At 40.8% G+C, this 22,490-nt stretch overlaps 2 protein-coding genes across 4 annotated transcripts in view; one reads left to right on the top strand and one right to left on the bottom strand.

Annotated features, from left to right (window-relative positions):
- cacna1c (calcium channel, voltage-dependent, L type, alpha 1C subunit) overlaps positions 1-13,530 on the bottom strand; it is a 166,784-nt gene extending 153,254 nt beyond the window's left edge. For 2 of the 3 annotated variants that reach the window (XM_058624872.1, XM_058624873.1), the window contains exon 1: positions 12,791-13,528. In XM_058624872.1, coding sequence (XP_058480855.1) covers positions 12,791-12,914 — 124 coding nt within the window. In that variant the 5' untranslated portion in view covers positions 12,915-13,528. Of the gene's footprint in view, positions 1-12,790 lie in introns of all 3 variants that reach the window. The other variant, XM_058624875.1, reaches the window with a different exon arrangement.
- dcp1b (decapping mRNA 1B) lies at positions 8,602-21,206 on the top strand. Its single transcript, XM_058624876.1, has 11 exons — positions 8,602-9,010; positions 9,422-9,462; positions 10,153-10,280; positions 16,215-16,281; positions 16,538-16,591; positions 16,688-16,808; positions 16,946-17,044; positions 17,184-17,913; positions 18,543-18,784; positions 19,029-19,205; positions 19,584-21,206. Exons 1-11 carry the CDS (start codon positions 8,858-8,860, stop codon positions 19,662-19,664), a joined length of 1,893 nt encoding a protein of 630 aa, XP_058480859.1. The 5' UTR covers positions 8,602-8,857; the 3' UTR covers positions 19,665-21,206.
- The last annotated feature ends 1,284 nt before the right edge of the window (positions 21,207-22,490 follow it).

Genomic DNA, 22,490 nt, shown 5'->3' with positions numbered 1-22,490 from the left:
GTTAATCTTCTTATCCCAACATTAACTTCACCACAATTCAAATATTAGCCCTAAACTTCACTAGCTCCTCAGACATGAGGTTCTGCCTCATTAGGACCAGGTTTTGGTCTCCTACTGGTCTATAATGTTTTTGGACTACTGGTCCTGACAAGGTCAGTGTTTATTTCAGAGAAAGAGTACACACACACACACACACCTGGCCTCCATGGTGATGTTTAAGCTGTCAGTATACAGTGGTAGCTGGTTGAACATGATAGCAGGTAGTAGGATCTGCAGGTTTAAGCCTATGATTAGTTGCTCCCCGGAAACAAACTGTTGGTGGATGTGTCTCGCTGCGACACACGCACACACACTCTTGCACAGCCTACAAACACACACACACACCCCTCTCCTCATCCCCTGTTGCTATGGAACCTGTCGCCAAGGCAGAGAGGTATGTGGTTGTGGTGGAAGTGGTGGATGAAGGCGACGACAGCGACGGTGACGATGATGATGGTGGTTATGAGGATGATAATAGTGATCGCATAAATATCCCCCTTCGCTGAATTGCAGGACCCGGTTGGCCATGAACGAAGACATACTGGGCTTTGCTCTCTGCAACGTGGGTGGAAGGAGCGACGCGTAATACTGCGCAATGCAAACAGACCCTTTCCTCACCGTACAACAGAGACCGCAGCCCCGGATCTGCAAAGCACTCTCTCTGTGTGTGTGTGCACTCTGGTCGCTTTTGTAAACACTTATAAAGTCGTCAGTCGTCGGACTTCGTGTCGTGTCTTGTGCGAAACAACCCGCAGTCCTTCCAGAACTGCCATCCCCACCGAAAATAGCTCACAGTCGTCAACCCAATTCTCAGCAGACACATGAGTCCTGCAGGCCCTCTCCTCCTGCCACCTGTCATCTCTGTGTCGTTTCTCTCTGGCGCGTTGCTCGTAAAAAAACACCAGCTGGGAATATTTCACGACAAAGTTGCATTCAAACCTGACATATTCGACTATTGATTATAGGGGAAGTGATAGGTTAATGGTGGTGGGGTGCGCGTAAAAGCGTGCGCTGTTCCATTTCTTGCTCCCTGTGTGTTTATTTCAGGACACGCAGCCTCTAACATACATGTGCACTTCGGTTTAATCCCCTCACTGAAACGCCTCTGCCAAAGAATTTGTCCGCACACATGTGATTTTTGCAACAGTTTGCGCTGGAAATGTCTTGGACACACGCACGTTCCCAGCTCTGTTGGCTCAACATGACCACTGCCCACCCAGTGTGCCACACTTCTCCCGTGGGCAGGCCTGTCAAACCCACAAGCGTGGACTTAACCACAGCAAGAAAAAAAAAGAAGAATAACAGGCCCCATCATCATCATCACATCATCACCATCATCATCATCCATATCTGTGGAGCTGCAGCCTTGTGTTTGCGCGATTATGGCACAAGTTCACATGCAGCAATAAGTGCACTTCAATAAGGGAAACGATCAAACAAACAGAGTCAAAGTGGAGGAAAGAAACCAACATCTGTCCATCTGTTGAAAACCACAGGGAGTCGTACCCTCCTCCCTCCACCGCCTCCTCTTTCCCCATCCCATCCCCATTTCGGGATCATCATACCTCTCTTACACTCCCCTCCCTCCCTCCTTCCCTCTCCCCTGTGCACACTTACAAGATATTTGTCACCTCGAAATAAAAATAATGAAACACACGCATCACATACCTTGATGGTTCTCAAGGGTGTCCTCCGGGATGTACATGTTTTTGCTTTCATTTACCATAAATGTAGTCCGGCGTTATCCCTATAGGTGAATGAAGGAGAAGGAGCACAAAAAAAAGCTGGAGAGGAAATAACAAGAGGGGAAAAAAGCCCCCCCCAAAAAAGAAAGAAATTTAAAAAGGGGGGAGAGAGGAGAACTGTCTGGCACGGACAGTTTTTTGGGGTTATCCGTTTTTTATGGGGAGGGTTTCTTCGGATGGAGTGAATATTACCTAATCCCCATGATGGAGGTGAAGGCGAGAATAAAGAGGGAGCTTTCGGCGGAACCGGTTTGGAAAACGGACCGGTGCATCCCTCGGTACATCCGGGCCCTAGGCGAGAAACATGAGACCAGCACCGCGTTCAATTCAATTCACACCTCTCTCTTTCTTTCTTCCTCTCCCTCTCGCCTTTGCTTTCTTTCTTTTCTTTCTTTCTTCCCCCTCTCCTTCGCTTGTTGCGTTTTACAGAAAGGTTTCTCCCCCCCCCAAAAAAATATATTACAAAGCACGGGCGCTGTCAGTGGCGGTGGCGATGGAAGTGCGCAAAAGACGCATTCGTGCGCATCTTCAGCAGCGTGTCAAAATGTGAGCGGAGGATGATGAAGGAGAGGAGATAGATGTGGTGGAGGGAGAGAAGGAGGAGAAAGAGGAGAGGAGAAACATTGGGGAATGAGAAGAGTGTAAATATTCCATCACGGGTAGCGCGGGGTTAAATCTCCCGATGGGCTTTCGGTTATTCCACGAATCTACAGCAGAGTCCCCCCAAAAAACAGAAGGCAGGCCGTCCCGTCTCATCCGGAGACTGGTTTCTCAGTCCTGATCCAGTCTATGATGGTCCGGCGCTGTCAGTCTGTCTGTCTGCCTGTCTGCTTACTTGTCTGTCTGTCAGTTTGTCTGCCTGTGTCTCACTGATCGGGAGTTGGAGCTCTCTCTCTTCTCTCTGCCTGTGCTGCCCCTGCAGCTCAGCTCTGCAGTGATACAGAGAGAGAGGGAGAGAGAGAGAGAGAGAGAGAGACCCCCTCCCCGTGCATGTAGACGCTTTGACTGTTTCCAGATGTGTGTGTGTGTGTGTGTTTGCCAGTGAGAAAGGAGGGAGGGAGACTGCACAGGCAACAGTGGAGAACAGGCGGCTGGTATCCAGATGATGATGATGATGATGGTGGTGGTGAGGACAAAGATGATGATGTTAATGAAGAGTGTGTTTGTGTGTGTGTCTTTATTAGGTTATGAAGACAACAACTGGATCAAAACTATCATTGTGGGGACATTTTAGCAGGACCTCACAACTTCAGAGAGTGTTCTAGGGTTAAAAGTTGGCTTTACTCTTGGAATTTAGGTAAAAGTTATGATTAGAGTTGTGCTACCTGTGTGTACATGTCTATATTAGGTTGTAGGACAATGTTGGGTTCAAAACTATCATTGTGGGGACATTTTAGCAGGACCTCACAACTTAAAAGGGTGTTTTTTGGGTTAAAAGTTGGCTTTACACTTGGAATTTAGGTTAAATTTGGGATTAGGGTTGTGTTACTTGTGTGTACATGTCTTTATTAGGTCGTGAGGACAAAATGTGGTTCACTGTGGGGACATTTCGACGTTGTGAGGACATTAAATGAGCAACTTCAATGAGCCATTGGAGGGTTAAGACTTGGTTGTAGGGTTATGGTTAGAATTAGGTCTAGGTCTTGAGATGGTGATGCGGTTGGTGTTGTGTATTTTTAGTGTCCTTACAGGAGCATACAAGGGTTGTTGGTGAAATCAACGCGGTGTTGTGTTGTGATAATGTTGAGATGCTGTGCTCCATGATCTGGCTGAAGTCAATAAACAGTTAACGTTGCGTAATCAGTGTCAGTGTCGTTGATTAGTAACAGTTAGGGTACGGGGCTAGGGAATGAACTGTTAGGCATTAACTAGTTATGATTATGGTTCGGGATAAAGCTTTGGCTGACTGTCCAAATGAATAGAAGTCAATACAGCGTGTGGGAGGAGGACTCAAATAAAGATCTTAAAGGAGGCAGGAGAAAGCCATAAAAAAAACCAAAAAAAACACGGTTGCCAAAATCATGTGCGTTTGCGACAGCACGTTCAAATAAAAAGAGAAAATGTGACAATTTGTGAGCATGCGTGCGTGTGTGTGTGTGTTTGATAATGATCCATAGCGAGCTGCACTGGCTCTGTAGGAAGAAACAGAGATCAGAGCTGATGTACCTACTGTACATCTGATTTGCCCCTAGTAGTTCCTTCACATCTGGACTCCTTTAGCCTCATTCTTTTCTTTGGCCACGACTGTGTTTACACACACACTAAATATCTGCTTTTTCAACTCTTTTATGACTGAGGCTCTGATCCTTTCATGACTCTCCTAAACAAGGAGAAACCACAAGGAATTGATTTTTTTTTTCTTCTCCTTCTTCTTCTTTTGGTTGCTGTGTAAATACAGACTCAAATATCTGGAATATGAAGAGGACGGACTCGGGAAGGTCAATGCTCTAAGACTAAATGAAAACCCTTTCATCTAGCAGGCAATAAAATGATATTTAGAATTCAATTATGTTGTTTTCTTTCCTTTTGCCCTCAGGACAGTGAAGTATGTTTCGGCATTGTTCTCCATGGTCAGGAACAAATTTGTCCCAGCCCCTACAGCACACAGACATGGGCCAATTTTCTTCGGAAACACAACAGTGAAATGAAGCTCATTTAGGAGTAAAATGTCAAACACACTCAGAGCAACATCAGCTCTTAACTAAATAACCGTGGAGCAGGCTCTGATGACATTGAGTCAGCTTGGCTCCACAGCTCCTACTGAGGCTTTTTTTTGGACAGACATGCACAAATACCATGCTGGGCTCTTGAATTGATCGGTTTATTTAGAACTGTTGTGAGTAACTTATAACATATAAACAAATGTCCTTTCGATTCAAACCACTGTCAAATGAGTTCACGCAACGCAGACTCAGCAAACCCTCAGTAACCCTCAGTTCCACACAACACAACTCAACACCAAACATTCAAAAGCTCATGCATGTTAATTAAATCATCATTTCAAGATGTCAGATGAGTCAAAAAAATGGCTTCACAAAACAAAATAATTGGGCTCAATAAGCATGAGGATGTATTGAAGGCACTGAGCACGTTTTTCATATTCTAATTATAGTACAGACCGTCCCATGTAATTGTCTTTGACACTGAATACGAACATCACAATGTGCAGGCCTCATGTCAGTCTCACTGCGGGCGATAATCAAGAGGTGAATCTGATGACTCAACCCAGCCTGCATTCATCTGTTCAGAGCCATAGCACAAAATCCCCACCCACCACCCGGTAATAGAATAAAGCACTGTTCTACATGTGTCACTAAAGACATAGTAAAGACAGGGAGATGGCTCATAAACGATTCTATTTATGATATCTGACAGATGCATTGTCTGTTGCTGAACAATATGTATATGTATATATATATATATATATATATATTGTTTTGTGATGTTACATTTGAAAATGAAAGATTACTGAATATCTGGGTAACAATCATGCTTCAGATTGAATGGAATACTGACACATCAATGTCCATCTTTAAGTCGAATTTTACTTTTAAGGTCAGTTCAAGGTGAAGCGAACGGTTTTCTGTTTTGTAATTTAATCCAGTGGCTCCAAACTCCAAACTCATGGTTTCAAATTTGTTTTATGAGACATTTAATCCAAGACATGATATCAAGAGGGATTCTTGTGCAGCAGAAATGCTTTGAAATGCCCCCATTGTGGTACTGAGACAGATGGACAGCAAATGGCATAATGGCAGTCTGAATCACTCATGGACTTTCTTGCCAAATCAGTCTCCGTTTAATTACACTGGCCACTGAAGGGAAAGATGGACGGAAGAAAGGACTGAGGGAAGGAAGAACAGTTGGAGGGCAGGTCGTGGGAACAGACACTTGGGCCCAGGGGACAGACAAACACACAGACACACACAAAAATGTCCTCTGTAATTCTGCCTGTGCATGGAATATCAATTCTATTTATGACTGTTCTATATTTGTAGTTCCCGACCCCCTTTGTGTGTGTGCATGAGTGTGGGTGACTCTAAAGCCCAGTTGGTCTCTGGGAATCTCTGGACAGACAAACACTAAAACGCTGGTATACCATGTGGGAAACTAACAATTCTGTAGACGGTCAAAGGGAAATCCCCCTCCATAAAAGAGGAACATGCTTAATTCAGCTGGTAGAACTCCCCCCGTTATATGAATATGAAACGTTCTGTGGTCTACAGTCAAATCAAGAAATATTTAAACCCTCATTTCACAAATGGATTCTGACATTTACATAATGCAATTTTTCTCTATTTCCATATTTTATACATGTCACTCAAGTCATGCAAACATATCTAGTTAAGAAAATGTTTCATGCAAAACTGAGATCCACAGTCAGTGTTTTACATATTCTAAGAAACCAGCCTGTCCCAAGTGTTGGCACAGCATGAAACCAATTCACAAATGATATATTTATATTAGAATTAAATGTATCTATCATCTTTCCACTGCTTTTCATTGCTCTATGGTGTGTAGCATGCTGTATTTTTATTCATTGTTATATGATCTGGATCAGCCTCTGATATATAAAAATGCAGCAACAGCCCTAAGAATACAGTCCCTTTAAATGGCTCATGGCTCAGCACTCCATTTTATAAATCTATCCGTGTCACAATCAATAACATCACACAAGCAGCTTCTTTAACATCATCATTTTGGTCATGTCACCTGTTGGGAATATGAGGTGAAACAGTATTGTAGCATACTGAGTACTGTATGAAGGTGCTGCGGGTCAAACCAATAAAAGTGGTAGATCTTAAATGTCTTCAATGCCTGGAGCCAAAGCTAAAGATGCACCTTAATTGAACACTTCAGACAAGACCATCAGTCCATCAGTCATTCATTCACTATGGCTCTTTACCTTCAGGGCCAATGACAAAGGATGGCCGTGCCGAAACCCTTCCTGTGGCAAAAAGATCAGTAAGCTGTCCAGTGGTTTCATCCTATTGTCCTTTCTACCTGCGAGCCAATTACCAAGCATCTCTTATCCTGTCCCCACCAATCAGAACCACACACTCAATCTTATCTGAAAGGATATTGACAGTATTGACCAGCTGATGGATAACTCATTAGTCTCATTATTGATGAACACGCAGCCCCTGACAGTTAGATATCATCCTGACAAAGAGACACACATACATTTAAACACACATATCGCTGAGGCCGCCATGCTGACAAAGTAATAGACAGACTTGTCATGAGAAAAATAGACCCATTCTGAATCACAAAGCAGCCATTTTCATGTTAATCGAGAGAGGCAGACGTGTCAGAACCTAAACGGGAAGTGATTCATTCATATGGAAGAGGGGAGGTTGTGGACAGAAGTGGCAAAGTGGCACTTCCCATTTAAAACAGATGTTTTCATCCAGTGATGCTCAAACTGAGTGAGCAGTCGGGGGTTCATTGTTGTTCTCAAGTCCTCTCTGGCGTAACTGCTAGTGGCTGCATCAACAGACATGTTGTACATCTCCAGTTTGGGACTGAATAATTTGAATTAATGAAACAAATACAGTTTTATACAGTGCATTGCAGAGGAGAGGAGGAATATACAAGAAGTAATTTACCATCACATATGCACTGAATGGAGTATGGCTTATGTATGTTCACGCCAAAAGGTGGATTTAGGTGTCCTTGAAGAGAACAGGATGCGTTGAACTGAATATGGAAATTGCACTGTCAAGTAACTCAGCTCATATTGTGCATTTTGCTCATATGGATTTCAAGAACCTACAGTCCTGAAAGTCCAGTGCCTGTATCAGTTACTGCTCTGTCATTAAGTGTTCATTTTCCAAACAGGAAGGGATGTGCATTATTTCTGAAACTGAGAGCCAGTGGATATATCCATTGCCTAATAAAAAATACTGCATCTGTACAAACAAGAAGACATTTCAGTCTTCACTAAACAGTATAAACACACAAGTGCAGCAGCATTGTTGAATGGGAAAAATAAAAAAAATGTGTCAACTCGAATCTAAACACAGAGTGAATGTGACCTTGACAACAACTATTGTAAAATTTAACTGTAGCTTTTCCCCACACAGATGTTACTTAACGTGTTCTGTGCTGCATTTACTCATGTCCCATTGTTATTGCTGACGAAATAGCTATAAAACAAACAGCAGAATTTCCACGGAAATAAAAGCAATTATATCCTTAACTGTCCCTTAAGTGCAAATTTCAATGACTCTCTTTGAATGGAAATGTTCCCAGTGAAAAAGGTTTAATTGTGTGTGTGTGTGCAAAGTGTTCTTTCTAGGTTTGTATCTTTTAGGGAGATACTGTACTTACAAACACACATGCATGGGTTCCTGCTTGGTTTTAAGCTCAGCTCCAGCTCCTACAGTTAAATAAGACAGAAGGGATGATTGCTTAATATTTATTATCCATCCATGTGATGCCCCCTAGTGCATCTGAAGAGAAATGTAACTGAATTCAGTGTTCATGACTCCACATATACACAGAATGAAAGGGAATCACTAGATGCTGATTTGGATGAGGTGAGGTCAGGTGACAGTGAGATAAAGTTAAAATAGCATAGCAACAAACACATTGCGTTTCATAAATAGTCCACTGACAATGATTTTAACTCACCAAGTGAACGTGGTAACTCATTCCAAAGTGATTGTCTTCAGGTGTCGTCTTTCTCCAGACAGTGCAACGACACGTTTGAATAAGTAAATCTTGAAAGTTCTTTCATGCACATGTTAGCAAAAATATATCTTTTTTTTCTTGAGTCGATTAATATGTCTGCATTCGTACTGCTGCCAAACGCTCTGGGCACAGCTACTCATGTCTGATTGTTTACAATCTTTCCTAAACATGGCCGCCAACAAACGGTTATGTCAGTTAGTGATCCATAAGTGCTTATTTTAACGCATTTCCAAGTCTTAAAATACAAAAACAACTACGGACCAATTTATAAATCAAACAATATTTCCAGTTTGTTGCTAATTTGGATATTATCTCATCTTTTTGCAACTCGGTCGCCGCTTAAGCTAGTTAGCAAGCTAGCTTTTACATAGGGAACAATGACAGCGACTTCAGCAGGGAGCTGCCTTACCGCGAAAGGACTGGACATAAGTCTGGCTGCCCTGAAACGACAAGACCCCTACATCAACACTATCGTGGACGTGGCCAGTCAGGTGGCTTTGTACACTTATAACAACAGGTCAAATGAATGGGTAGGTCTGAACTTTATGTTGTGCTAACTTAGCTTAGCTTCGTCAGCTTCCCGGGTATGCGCGCTTTGCCACACACACATACACACAGATTTGCCACACTAAATGTTATATCAGTTAATAAACCCACATCGATGTGGTTCTTCGCGGTCCAGTCAGTTTTCTTTCACAAAGTAGAATGATACAATGTCTGTTTTATTTTACCTTATGCATAATACTACTGCACGGTGTAGTTAACTGTTTTACCCTTGCTGCAATTGTCAAGATTTAAGTTCCTCAGAGGTCTGTCCCTTGCTGATGCGGTTTCATGCAGGATATAAATAAATAAATATTACTTTGGTTTGCCAGATTAACATGCTTTAACTTAAAATGGATACATTTAAATGACCAGGTTTGGGTTTTTGTGCTTTTCAGGAGAAGACTGAGGTGGAAGGAACGCTTTTTATCTACACAAGGTAAGGAATGAGTTGGAAGACAAGACTTTAATATCTTCCAATTTTATAATCGTTATAATGTGGTCTGTACTTGAATCAGGCAACAGGTTTTTAATATATAGAACAGGGTTCCAACAGGTCTTTAAAATACTTGAACATTTGTGAAAAACGAATTGTTGGACCAGAGAGAGCAAATTACGTGATGCCTGGGAAATTCAAATTCCAAGATCTCTGGCTCACCAAATTTTACAAAAACTGGCTTGCCCAAGATCCCAAAAACAATGTTTTGGCCAGATGCAGAGCGTGCTGCAAATCAATAAAAGTGTATGCCAGGGGCAAAGCAGCTCTTACAATGTGCCCTCCCATCTTAAGCTGTGACAGCACATTCAGTCCTTTAATTTGAGGGAATTGGTCCTGGAATGTCGTTGAATTTGAAGTCAACCAAGGTGTGATGAAGTTCAAAAAGTTGATTAACATGCATAATTCTCTGAGTTTGTTCACTGAGACACAATTTTAGTCAGCATTCTGACTATCATCATAAGGATACGTCTGGTGTCTAACTGATTTTTTACCATTCCGCCAAATCAGCAACACCTTTCAAATTTGTTTTATTTCAGATACAACGTTAAAGTCATAACATAATAGTCTTAATAGGAAAGTGCACTCCTCACTCTTCACACACATCTACACTGTTTCCTCCATGTCTTTCAGGCTGGCATCTCCCAGGCATGGCTTCACCATAATGAACAGACTCCGCATGGAGAACTTGACAGAGCCAATCACCAAGGACCTGGACTTTCAGCTCCAGGACCCCTTCCTGCTGTACCGCAATGCACGCTGTAAGGAGACACATAGACCTACTTCTTATGTCTTCATGTTAATTGTCAATGTCGTCAGTTTTTCTCCTTACAACTTTTTATTCACAATACATACTGAATACAGTATGTAAACTGACACATTTACTATAATTTTATTTTCCATTCAGGGTCATTGAACTGACAAATAATAAATCAGTCTGGAGTGAGATGTCTTAGCTGATAGTTATATTGCCCAGCCACTTTATATGTAGCTTAATCTATGTCAAATGTCAAAACCTATAACGGCAAATACATCAGGATGAGTAAATTTGATATTATGCAGTTAAATCACATCGCACACAAAACTACAAATGTTTTTTCGGCCACAGTGTGCAGCATTCAATCTGAGTGAGTAGGAACCACTTGTTCCATATAAGGATTAAAGGTAAAGTGGTGAATTCTATCTGCCTGACTCCCTCTCAGACTTGCGTCTGACGTAGGCACTCACACACACACGCACGCACGCACGCACACACACACTCAAACACGTTGCAAAGTGGGCCTGTGGGACAGGAGTCTGACAGCTCTACAAAACCAGCCAGCCAAGATTAGATACACCACAACAGTCACTGATAATCTAAACACTCATACTCACATACTGGAATTGCTGACAAACACTGACCTCCCCCTCTCCCTGGTCGCACAGTATCCGTTAGACTTCATAAGAGGCAGGTGGAATGTGGTGTTTAGATACGACTGGATTCCTTTTGCCTACTTCGATCTATTTACTGTAATACTTCATCAGTCTTTCTGACACTTAGCCATTATTAAACAACCTGGAAACATAGTTCTCATTAACACATCTCTGATAGCACTGGCATCTAGATGTAGTCACCGCATCAGTATTGGGAAATAAATTACAACTACTTATTCACTGCTCCTGGGAAGGGAAGACATTTAAAAATGTTTAAAGCTGGTTATCACAACCCATTTGATGACTATTTCCTCTGCTAAAAATAAATATGATCTGAGGTAATAGGAGTTAAAGAGTGGGTGGTGGTTATATAACAAACGTATTAGTCAGTGGCTCCAGATGATTACTCTGTAGTTGAATAATTTAACACCCAAAAAAGGAGAGTTGGACTATGGTTGAGATCACACTAATCTTAAAAGTTATTTGACAAGGTTTTGCTTTTAACTAACAAGCCCTATGTATATATTTGAGAAACATCACCTGTTTGTTCTGCCAATAAGTCAAGTACCTCCCAAGTACGGCAGGAATAGGCTAAACATTGAATCACTCCGACTGCATGCTTGTTTCCAGAAAGCTGTGTTCTCAGGAATGCATCTCATCTCAGGAAAGATGTTTTTGCAGAGGCAAACGTTTGATGTGTGGTACTATTTGGACCCCAGGCTGGTTATGCTGCCAGTCCCACTGTGTCACGACCTCTGTGTGCAGGGGTCGTGGAATCTTATCAGAAGACAAACAACTAGCTCTCAGTGCTGCCGTAACTTCCTGGAATGGCAATTGGCACAAAGTGGCACCCCAGGCTAAAAATAATCTGTTGAGATATACCACACAACTGGGCAAGATTCAAAGAAGAGAAATTTAGCCTGAGCAATTCATTTTTCTTCTGACAAATACAGTATCATTATACAGCAACCGAGGAGACTTTATATTTCTTCCTATAAAACTGCCAGTTCCCGTTAATGCTTTAGTTGCCCCGTTATCTGCATAGGAATGTGATTCTTTGACATTTGCAATTCAATTGATTCATTGGCTGTGGCTGGTGAATGTGTCTAATCCACTGGATATAATAATACATTAAGCTTGGAACAAACCCATTTAAAAGATTTAGATCTCAGGTCAATATAAAGGTTATGTGCACTACTGCACATTTTTAAAGACATTTTTCTGTCTTTTGCTCTTTGTCTCACTGAACTCACCAATAAAGCTAATCCATATCCATTATATAAATTAATAATTTATTTCATTTTACAGAATGCCAAAGGAAACGTAGTTTAATTTTATCATTAAAATGTTTTTGCCTTTATTGGACAGGACAGTGAAAGGAGGGAGAGAGAGGCGGAAGAAGTGTAGCGAAGGACCACGGGTAAAATCCAACCCGGGTCACTGCAAATGGGCTCTTTGCCCCACATCATTTGAATAGTTTAGAGATGTGTGAATTATAGGGTTGTTTAATATTTTGCTACACTAAAATAACATAATATTTCATGATATGAGACTGTAGTAATTCTTTGAAGCTCTGTATTGATATATCTGAAATATTTGGGACAGTGCTTTTGTGTTATATTTAACACAAATATAACACTACTACTACTACTGCTACTAACCATCATTTTATATGATTATTTTTGTCCACAAACCAAACTGATTGAGTTTTAATGATTTATTTGTCATATGGAGCAAAGAAACCAGAAAATATTCACATTTAAGAAGCTGAAAAATCTGGATGTGTCTGACACAAGCACTCCAGGTAACACAACAGCGATGCTCTCTTTCTCTGTGTCAGGTGTACAGGCAGTCTTACCTCCGGGTCGGACATACGTGTATTCCAGGTCTCTCTCTGACACCTGCAAGCCTTTATATCTGACTTCAGGTTCCTCCTGCAGCCTCTCATGTTTAGGTTTCCTCCGAAACAGTCCTCGCAGCATGGCGCCACTGGACTCTCTGTAGTCTCACCGTCCAGCAATGTCTTGTTGATTCTTTGAAGAAGTAAAAGTTTTTAGATTGTGCCTTTAATTGCAACTCCAGTAATTCCTTATCACAGAAAACGTCCAGTGAAGGTGTCTTGATTGTGCACAGCTGTGATTGGAAAGTCACACTGAGACAAAGACCTTTTAGTTAGGTCATGTAGTGCACATCCAGCTGTCACAGTAGGAATGGCAATGCCTCCTTAGAACAGGACTTCAGGAGAGAACGATGTCAGAGGGGAAAGGCACGCAGTGCAGCAGTTGTAATAATATGTTCGTAGATAAGCGGTTAACTTGCTGCAAATTTCAATATTTACACCTCCTTCAATGGTTCGAATGCCATTACTACATGCAAAGGAAGGGGTTCTTCTTATCATAAAACAATCATTCAAGGCATGGATGTGCATAACTTTGGTAGCACGCATCCCTGTCAAACCCCCAGGAAACTAAATACAGACAAACGGCACTGTTCATTATTACTGATGCTGCGAGCACTCTACAAAAATGATCACACACTGCAGCGAAAGCACACCTAATCCATCTTGAACTGTAGTGCAGCTTACAAATGTGACTGGAGTGCTAAGTATATTAAAAGGTAAGAAATGGCATAAAAAGTGTCCTTGTACCAGCCGCGCAGTTTTGGGTTATAGTCAAACTCACTTATGTATTGTCAAAGCACATTTAAACTGCTATGTCCTTGTGCAAGTCAAACAAAAACACAACAACCAGATAGGATTATAAATGTCTTCCTTCAAAAGGAAAGTCCTAACAGAGTCGTAAGAACAATAGCAGATTTGAGTGCCACTTCCCCAGGCATAGAGAAAATCTCAAATGAAATCTAAAACTAAAAAATAAAAAATATCTCACTCTGGTGTCTCATCAGAGAGTTAGTGGAGGTCTACGGCAGAACACACACGTGTGCCAGAGCTCACAGAGTTGCTGCTTCGTCGTACTCACGGCTGATTTCAAAGAACCACACAGCTGAGGTCCTGGATCATTTATGGTCTTCAATGGAGTGAACAGAACTCATCACTCACACCGTGAAGAATAGATAACGTTATATTGTGAATTGACATTTCTCAGTTGGTGACTCATCCAAGCAGTGATCTCAGGCTTTGGCCATGGTCCCGCTGAAGTTGTTTGCCCTTGTGATGTTGCAGTGGAGATAGTTCCAAGCCAGGATCTGTCCTTCACCCATACAGTGCAGATGTTGCTCCCTCTTTCTTCCTCTCTCTGTCAGTCTGTCCAGTCCCCCTTTGACTTTTCCTGTTCTTTTAACATTCACTGTGAGAGTTTATTCTTGTGTCCATAGCCAAGTCTTTCATGGTGCTACTGGTTTCATTCCTCCTCCTCCTCCCACTCTCAACTTCTCACTGTACCCCCACCCCCTTCAACTTTTTTTTGTCTTGTTGAAGATGTTGAGATCATGAAAGATTGAAAATCCCTTTTATAAAACACACTTTCCTATCTCCCTTGGATATGCCTGATAGTACAAGTCTCAAATTGACTGTCTAAAAATCACTGGTTCCTGTCTAGCCATGTGTCTTTTCATAATATTTTTAATTCACTGACGTTTTTTCCTGACAGCTAAATTGCTTTGAAAACTAGCTGTTTTTCTTTTGATGGACTGGTTGATAATCTCTGCTCTAAAACACGTCACTCCTATTTTATATCCGACTCACTCTTTTCTTTCCTCCATTTTCCGTCTCTCTGACTTTGACTGTGTTTCCCTCTGTCTCTGTCAAACAGTCTCATCCCCAGTGAGCACTAAGTGGCTTTGGCTCCACTACGCAGTCTCCCGTTGCAGTGACTTATTTGGTTCTGGACTATTTTCCCAGGCTCAGCTGAACCCTGTGCATATGTGTGTGTGTGTCTTTGCACAGTTTAGGAAAACTAAACTGACCTCAGTGGCTTGTCCAACTTCATCTGTCTGTCTCTGTGGGAATGCGTGTGTCTTTGATAGGATTGTGGTGGTAAAACTGTTACCAAGTACAAAGCGTAGAAGACCTCCCTCCTGTTGTTGCTTTTCATTCTCCCTTTCATCATCTCATTTCTGTCTGACTCTTGATCCTACAGTACGTGTTTCTATTTCCTTCTACTTTATCATATCTTAAACACTTCTCCTCTGTCCTTTTTGCTTTTAGCCTTATCTTTCCATGAGTCCATTTCAGGAAGTGTGTTGAGGTGTTACACGATGCCTTGCCGTGATGGTTAAGGGTGACTGAAACGTGATTTTGCTTGAAGTTTCTCTCAGGCCAGTGCTGCATGCCATACACATGTTGTGTGAGTTAAACTCACCAACCTTCAGTCACATAATTCCAATCCGAATTCCATGCTCAAGCGGTATTCCATATTTTCTGGATTCTGGAAAGATACTTCTGCTAGTTTTCGACTGCATTTTCAAGGCACATATGGTGTGGCAGTTTTGTTTTTCATATATATAGATTTTGCTTGGTATTTTGATTTGCAATGTATTTTTTAAGACCATCTACAGTTCAGTATTGGCTGTTTTAATAGACATAAAACCTTTATGGAGCAATGATGCATAGATCCCGCAATCAAAAATGTCAATTACTCTGTATCACACTAATTTCACAATATGTACCTTTTCAAGAATTGAAAGCAAATAATTGTGGAGTCATGGGGGGAATCTAGATAAACGACTGTTTTGGTTATTCATGTACCTCATGGTCACTAGAATTTATGATGCTTTAATATTATTTAAAAGGAAATACTAATGAAAGTACCCAAATGAGTCACACAGTAGTGTCATGTAATACAAACCTACGAGACCTATTTGCAGCTGTGTGTAGGCGTTGTGACCTTCCTCTCTTGTTGACCATGTTTATGTATTTTAAGAGACACATGGGCCTCATGTTTCATTGTATAATGGCCCTGCTGCTTCTGTTACCACCGGCCTGACTAGAACAGACTCATTTCAAGCTCAAGGTTTAGACGCAGCAGAGCTTATAATAAACCATTAACATGTCTATCAAACCTGCACTGATGGTATAATAGTCTAATTGTGCTATAGCATGTCTGTGCATTCATTTGATTTTACAGGACTGGCAGGTCAGTAGGCAATATTTTGCTACTGTTTTTGGAAGCTGGTACACACATGCAGTTTCCACGTTTCCCCAGCAACTTGATTTCCAAAGCCATGACAACAAACCATGAAATGCTGTATATTTTAAATGTTCGGAAGTTAAATTTCTCTTTTCCTCTTAACCTAAATCTGTCCCTCTCTTTCTCCCTTACCAGTGGTTATCCATGGGATTTGGTTCTATGATAAGTCGGACTGTCAACGAATTGCCCAGAGAATGAAGATGTAAGTCCTTGTGTATAACCATAAGCTTATATATACAACACTTCACGGCAGACTGCATTAATGGCTCTGTGTTTCCGGAGCCGACATTTCAAGGTTTCATGCAGCTAGCACATGTATGGTAAGGTGAATTATATATAATTGAGCTTGGCCTTATTCTGCACTGTGATTTAATTGACTGCATTTAACTGCATTTATCATAAATGTTTGAAGATACCTTGGGCATTGGCCATTTATGTTTATATACTCCTTTTTGTAGTCTAACCCATCAGGAGCAGGTCCTGGCTCATTCTCAGGGCGGCTGGCTGTTACCAGCAGGAGTAGAAGGAAGAAGAGTTGTTGGAGGAGGGGGAAGAGGAAGAGGACAAGTTGTTGGAGGAAGAGGAGGAGATGTTGGAGGAGGAGGAGGAGGAGGAGGAGGAGGAGGAGGTGGGAGTGGGAGTGGTGGAGGGGGCGGCGGAGGAGGAAGTGAAGGGAAGGCAGTCGACATCATCCAGATGCTGACTAAAGCGCGAACAGAGTATGACAAGGTAAGCAAGGCCAGTTTTCTTGCACCTTTCAACAAGATGTGTTATTGATACAAATAATACAATAATACAAATACAATTTGTAAGCCACCAAGACAGAACATGATTTAAGGTATTTAAAACAATTTAATTTCTTTCAGGTAAAGTGTACTCCAGAGCCAAAGGAGATTGGTGGCAGCAGTGTTCTACATGGAAACCCTAACCTGATCAAACCAATACCTGTTAAACCAAACACTCAGGTGAAACTCCCAGTTCCTATCCACATGTAGTTTACCAATTTGTTAATCGACTCTTGATGTCTTATTTTCCCATTTAATGTGTCATGTACAAGAAGAAAGCCCTTGTTAAAAACAAAAATCCTTGTTTTGTCTGCCACAGGACAGTGAAGGTGCTGAACCCAAATCTCTCTCTCTGGCCACTTTGTTTGGTTCTCAGCATCAACATCACCACTCATCCAAAACAGCCACAGCCACAGGAGAACCCGGGTCAGCAGCAGGGAAAGGCTCTCGCCCACCAGTAGCCCGCACGCTGACCTATGATGACACCCTGATAAACTCTGGCAGAAGTGTTCACAGATTAGATGGAGGGAGCAGGGCAGTAACTGGGGAGGATGATCATCATCATCATTATCAGCAGCAGCAGCAGCAGCAGCAACAGCAAGAGCTGCTGCAGCACTGTCCAGCCATCCAGAAGCTCATGCAGGGACAGAGAGGTGTCCTTCAGACCCTGTCCGAGTCCCCTGAGAACAGGCTGTGTGACAACGGGGTGCCAATGGATCATCACCCTCATCACCATCATCATCATCACCATCAACAGCAACAGCAACAGCTTCAACAACACGACCCAATCAAAAAACTTTTCCAAGCTCAGCTGCCTCCCCCTCCTTCCTCGTCCTCCTTCTCCCCTGCTGCTCCCTCTTTTTGCTCCATCCCGCCTCCCCATCCTCTGCAGCAGCACCCCCACCTCACCTCAAAGCCCTTAATGGTGGATTCTGGGTCATGTTCCCACCTTCAAGTCCAACAAAACCAGCAGCTGTTTTTCAGCCTTTCTAAGCCTCAAACAGACGCTGGGCACAACATTATGTCATTATCAGCTCTACAGAAAGCAGGTGAGCAGCAACTGCATTTATCAATATACCACAAACAAACAGCATGTGTACCATTAACACCTCTTTGCTACCTTGTCAGTTATGTATTCCATAAATAGGAAAATACTATTGGTAAATATAAGATAAGAAAAAATACGTAAAAAACATTGCATACCTACATTTTTACTACTTTTTCAGGTTTGTTGCCATTTCAGGTGAGAAATAATCAAATCATTCAATATTCACAAAGTATATCAATTTCCTTTTAAGGAAACACTCACTTTGTAGTGTCTAATTAGTGTCACAGAAATGAGGGTGAATCTCTTCACAGATCCTGTTGCCTTTATTTTTGTGTTTCTAATCAATTGCTGGGGACATGGGTCACGTGGTGATGGTTAACGGCACATTTATTTTGGCACTCAGCTGTTTTCATTGATTAAAATACATGACTGACGCATCTGCGTTGTGGATGATGGAAATTGTCCGGTGTCATTTTCCACACAGTTTTCATTTATTATGTAATGCTTTACAGGCATTTGCACATGACATTGGTGTCTTCATTACTCTATGTAAGCCATAAGATGCCCATTTTATGTGTGTAAGCTTTTAGAATAACTACATTTATAGAGTCCTTTATTTTCTTTTGTCAGGTCTGTCTTGCCAGATGCCTGGTGTGGTGTCTCCTCATGAACTCCTCCAAAAGCTCCAGTTGGTTCAGCAGGAGCAAAGCTTGGCTTCCAGTGAAGCTCCTCGACACTGTCCCGGATTGGCCCCTCGGTTCCTGGGATCCACTCAGAGTCAAAGTGCCTGCTCTGTTGTGGGTCCAGGCCCAAATCAGATTGCAGCTACTGTAGGTCAAAAGGCGGCTCCGCAGTTGCCAGTCATTTCTGAGGTAGGTCTCTTAATTTTTATTCAGATTTTTTTGAATGTGGGGTATAAATGTTGTGTTTGAGCTGCAACAACCTGTTAAAAATGAATGCTGCAGTCTCATAGACCACTTGAAGTAGTACCCCATAGGATTCAGCAGAGGGTGCCCGTAAGGTTTCCTGCCATATAATATGACTGTGCAGTCCTACTGTAAACTGTGTATACTCTTAACTGTAAAAGAGAACTAATAACTGTCCCTGTCTTTCCAGACCATCTCCCCCCATCGGATACCAGCCACTGTGGCCCCCAACCTGCTCCTCTCTCCCAGTGTGTTTTCTCAGGCAAAGTCTGGCAGTGGTTCATCAGCAGTTGCTCAGGAGAACTGCCATGAAGTGCCAGTTCTGTCCAGGTCCCAGCTCCAAGCCACACTGCTGCACCTGATCCAGGTAAAATTAATATTAGTGTCATCTCATGACACTTACGGTAACGTACAGCATAGACCTTATTTTTGAATGTGGAAGTAACTAGGGGTCCCATTTCCTGTTTTGGTGTGGCAGTCTTGGTATTTGTTTCCTCCATGTATCTTTGAACAAAGTGAGTCTGCTACAAGGTTGTGGGAACATGTGAACCACCTGCTGTTAAATCAACCCCTAACTGTTCACACAATACCTGTTTTCTAGAAGTTGTTGTCCTGCCTGCTGCAAAAAGCTACTCAACTACTGACCGGACATGCCAAACCGGAAGTCTCCCACAAAAATAATGACAGATGTCTTCCTACGAAAACAAAGTCTGCATTATGATGACCTTTTGTTTGTGTGTTTCAGACTGATGGCTCATTCCTGGACACCATCCATAAGACCTACATCAGCCGTTGTGCTAACAACTCCAGCACCAAGTACCAATGACTCTTGACACCCCCTGTCTATACATACTGTCCAGAGCAGTAATATGGATGTACAACTTTTTCTTACACACACAACCTGACTCTATTCACTTCAATTTAAGTGTCTCCACATTTAAAAAAAAAAAAAAAAAAAAGTTTTGTTTCCATTTGAGGAAATAAGAAACTTTTTTTACCTTGTGATGCTCAAAAAAAATCCGAGGACCATTTCTATACTTGTAGTTCAGGGGAAAATGTAGCCAATACTGTACTTCACTCTCAATGACAACAAAATGATCTGCTACCTCAGTCTCCCCGTACTGTTTTTTCAAGTGTTGCAGAATTTATTTTGTTTGTTTTAAATTGTACATAAATGAAGTCCTCCAATTCTGAGAGCTTGTGCTCAAGATAGGTTCAAACTAGTACAAAGTTTTCTGTACATTTGGAAAAGAGTATATGTTTAAATGTCAAGAGAATTTTTTTAGATTTGAATTTACAATTCTTTTTTAAATTAAACTAGATTTTGCTTTCTGAAGGAATTTTCAGTAAGAATGTCTTACCCTTCAAATGTTTATCAAAATAACGCTTTGCAATTTTGACTTCTTTATTTTTTAGCACATGCTAGATGTGAAATCTACACTGTTATTTTAGTTAACTCGGTTCATTTGTGTTGTTCTCTAACACATTTGCAGAAAGCTAAGTCTTCTTGAGTGTATATACAATACAATCCCAATGTGTTTTTCAGAAAACAAGAAGGAATATCTGGTTCGTAGGAGACAAAGTCATTGAACTTTTGCACTTTGTAAGTTAACTTAGTGATCTGCTAATTATTTTAATTACATACAAGTGTAAAATGATTTGGTCAATCTGTCAAATTGAAGAAACAAGGAATCGGCCTGCACTACCTCACAGACGGCTAGTTTAGAGTTGCACCTGTGTTTTTACTTAGTAGTAGCAAATACTTTTTGGATACTTATGCAATTGGAAACTTGTCAGGAGATTTAGAAATAGGCTAATAAAACAACACATCAGATGCTTTGTTGTTGGTGGTATATAGAAGTCAATAAATGATCACTTGGTTAAATTGTTTTAAGCAGCAAAAAAGCAAAACATAAGGGCTGTACACATGCATCCTGTTACACAAGTAAAGACAAAAATATAACAATCACATCAGATCTGTTTTTATAAAAAAAAATTCATGTTAACAAACACTCACTAAGTGCAATAAAACAGTCAGTTTTATTGAAAACAAAAAACAACTAATTTTCAGAAAAAAGAAAAATATTTTTCTCCCTATTTTTCTACTGAAGAATCCAAATGTATTATTCTCATAGTACAGAAAACTCTGTCATGTTGCATTATATGTTTATTGACAGTCATGTGACAGATGCCAAAGTTTTATTTAAATTTAAATTTAAATTTAAATTTAAAAGATGTCATCCATAATCTTTTTCTATACACATCATTCAAATGTTGACGAAAACAGTTTTTGTTTTTCAGGAAGATTTTGCTTTTACAGAAACTGTAATCTATTTTAATTGGATATTAAATATTCTCATATTGCTCCTGTTGTTTCTTGTTTTGTTGTTGTTTTAATGTTGTCATAATATAGGTCTGGGTGGCTGAATAGTAACATGATGATATTGGTATTAATTACTGTTATTAACAATGGATACACTAATAACATTGACAGTACGCTTCATAAAAATTTATATCACATTCTTGCTTTCTTTTTGCTGTTATTAATAATCTAAATTGCTGTCAACTGTGATTATTATCCACCAAGCAGTATTGAAAGACCTCACACACTTAACTCCAACAGTCCGTTTTACACACGAGGAGCCCCTAAACAAATTACATGATAAAAATAAGTTTACCAATGACAAAAAAAACATAGAACATATTATAAATAAGGAACCTGCAGCATGAAACATAAGGGATGGAAGAAGTCGTGTACCTCTTCCCTGGAGTATCACAACAGAAAGGTCAGACACTAGGGAAACACCTGAAAATTGTATTTAATTATACATTACAAAATAATTTACTGCATTGTTACTGTTATATAGTGTACATAAGCTGTACCTAATATGCATTCTGTCATTATTACATCTCATAACAAACTGCTGGAACAATCGTTTGCCCTAAAACAACAGTAGAAAAAAATCATAACATTTATTTTAATATATGCAAAAGATAGCCTTACATATGACAAAAAAAATAAAGACTGTAAGAGAAAAAAAAGTTTCTTTTCTTCCTCACTTATTTTTTTTATATCATCAGTGACATTAAATCTTCGTTATCCAAAAAAACTTGTCTAATTTGCTGCACAATCGTCAAACTGACTTGCACTGAAAACGGCTTCTCGATTGACTGTCCCTTGGCGACCATAGGGTTTTTTTTCTGGACAACTGTGATAATGACCTGTCAATCACCCATTCCCAAGATAAATAGACTGATTATGGAAAGGAAAACACAGCAATGTGCAAATCAAGAATCTTTTTAAATAAAAAGTGTTCTGCTCTTCTTGTCTGTTTCTATTATATTTTCAGTTTCGTTGAGGATTCATCACCCTCTATCATTTGAGTCGATTAGCACCAATTTGCATTGTCATAGTCCTTAATGGCTGCATAATGACACGTAAGAATAAAAACACTTGCAGGAAACCCACAGGAACCCAATCAGTGTGCTGTCACCATATCTACTGAAGAATTTTGCTGCCACTCCTTCTCTCCTTTCCTGTTTGCCTGTTTTCGTCTCCTCGGCACAACACCGTGATGTAATACATAGTAAGTCATACTATTATTTACAGTAGTGGATGCTTACTGTATATTGAAAATGACTTACTTCAAGT

The sequence above is a fragment of the Solea solea genome, chromosome 3 (genome assembly GCF_958295425.1).
Source record: "Solea solea chromosome 3, fSolSol10.1, whole genome shotgun sequence".
Classification (NCBI taxonomy): Eukaryota; Metazoa; Chordata; class Actinopteri; order Pleuronectiformes; family Soleidae; genus Solea; species Solea solea.
Note: the sequence above shows the minus strand (reverse complement) of the source record. Positions and strands in the feature narration are given on the sequence as shown.

Excerpts from the sequence above, each read along its gene's own strand:
- dcp1b (XM_058624876.1), top strand. The coding sequence starts at position 8,858 with ATGACAGCGACTTCAGCAGGGAGCTGCCTTACCGCGAAAGGACTGGAC. Across the intron at positions 9,463-10,152 it reads ACGCTTTTTATCTACACAAG|GCTGGCATCTCCCAGGCATG; the intron begins GTAAGGAATGAG and ends CATGTCTTTCAG. Across the intron at positions 17,914-18,542 it reads ATCAGCTCTACAGAAAGCAG|GTCTGTCTTGCCAGATGCCT; the intron begins GTGAGCAGCAAC and ends TTCTTTTGTCAG.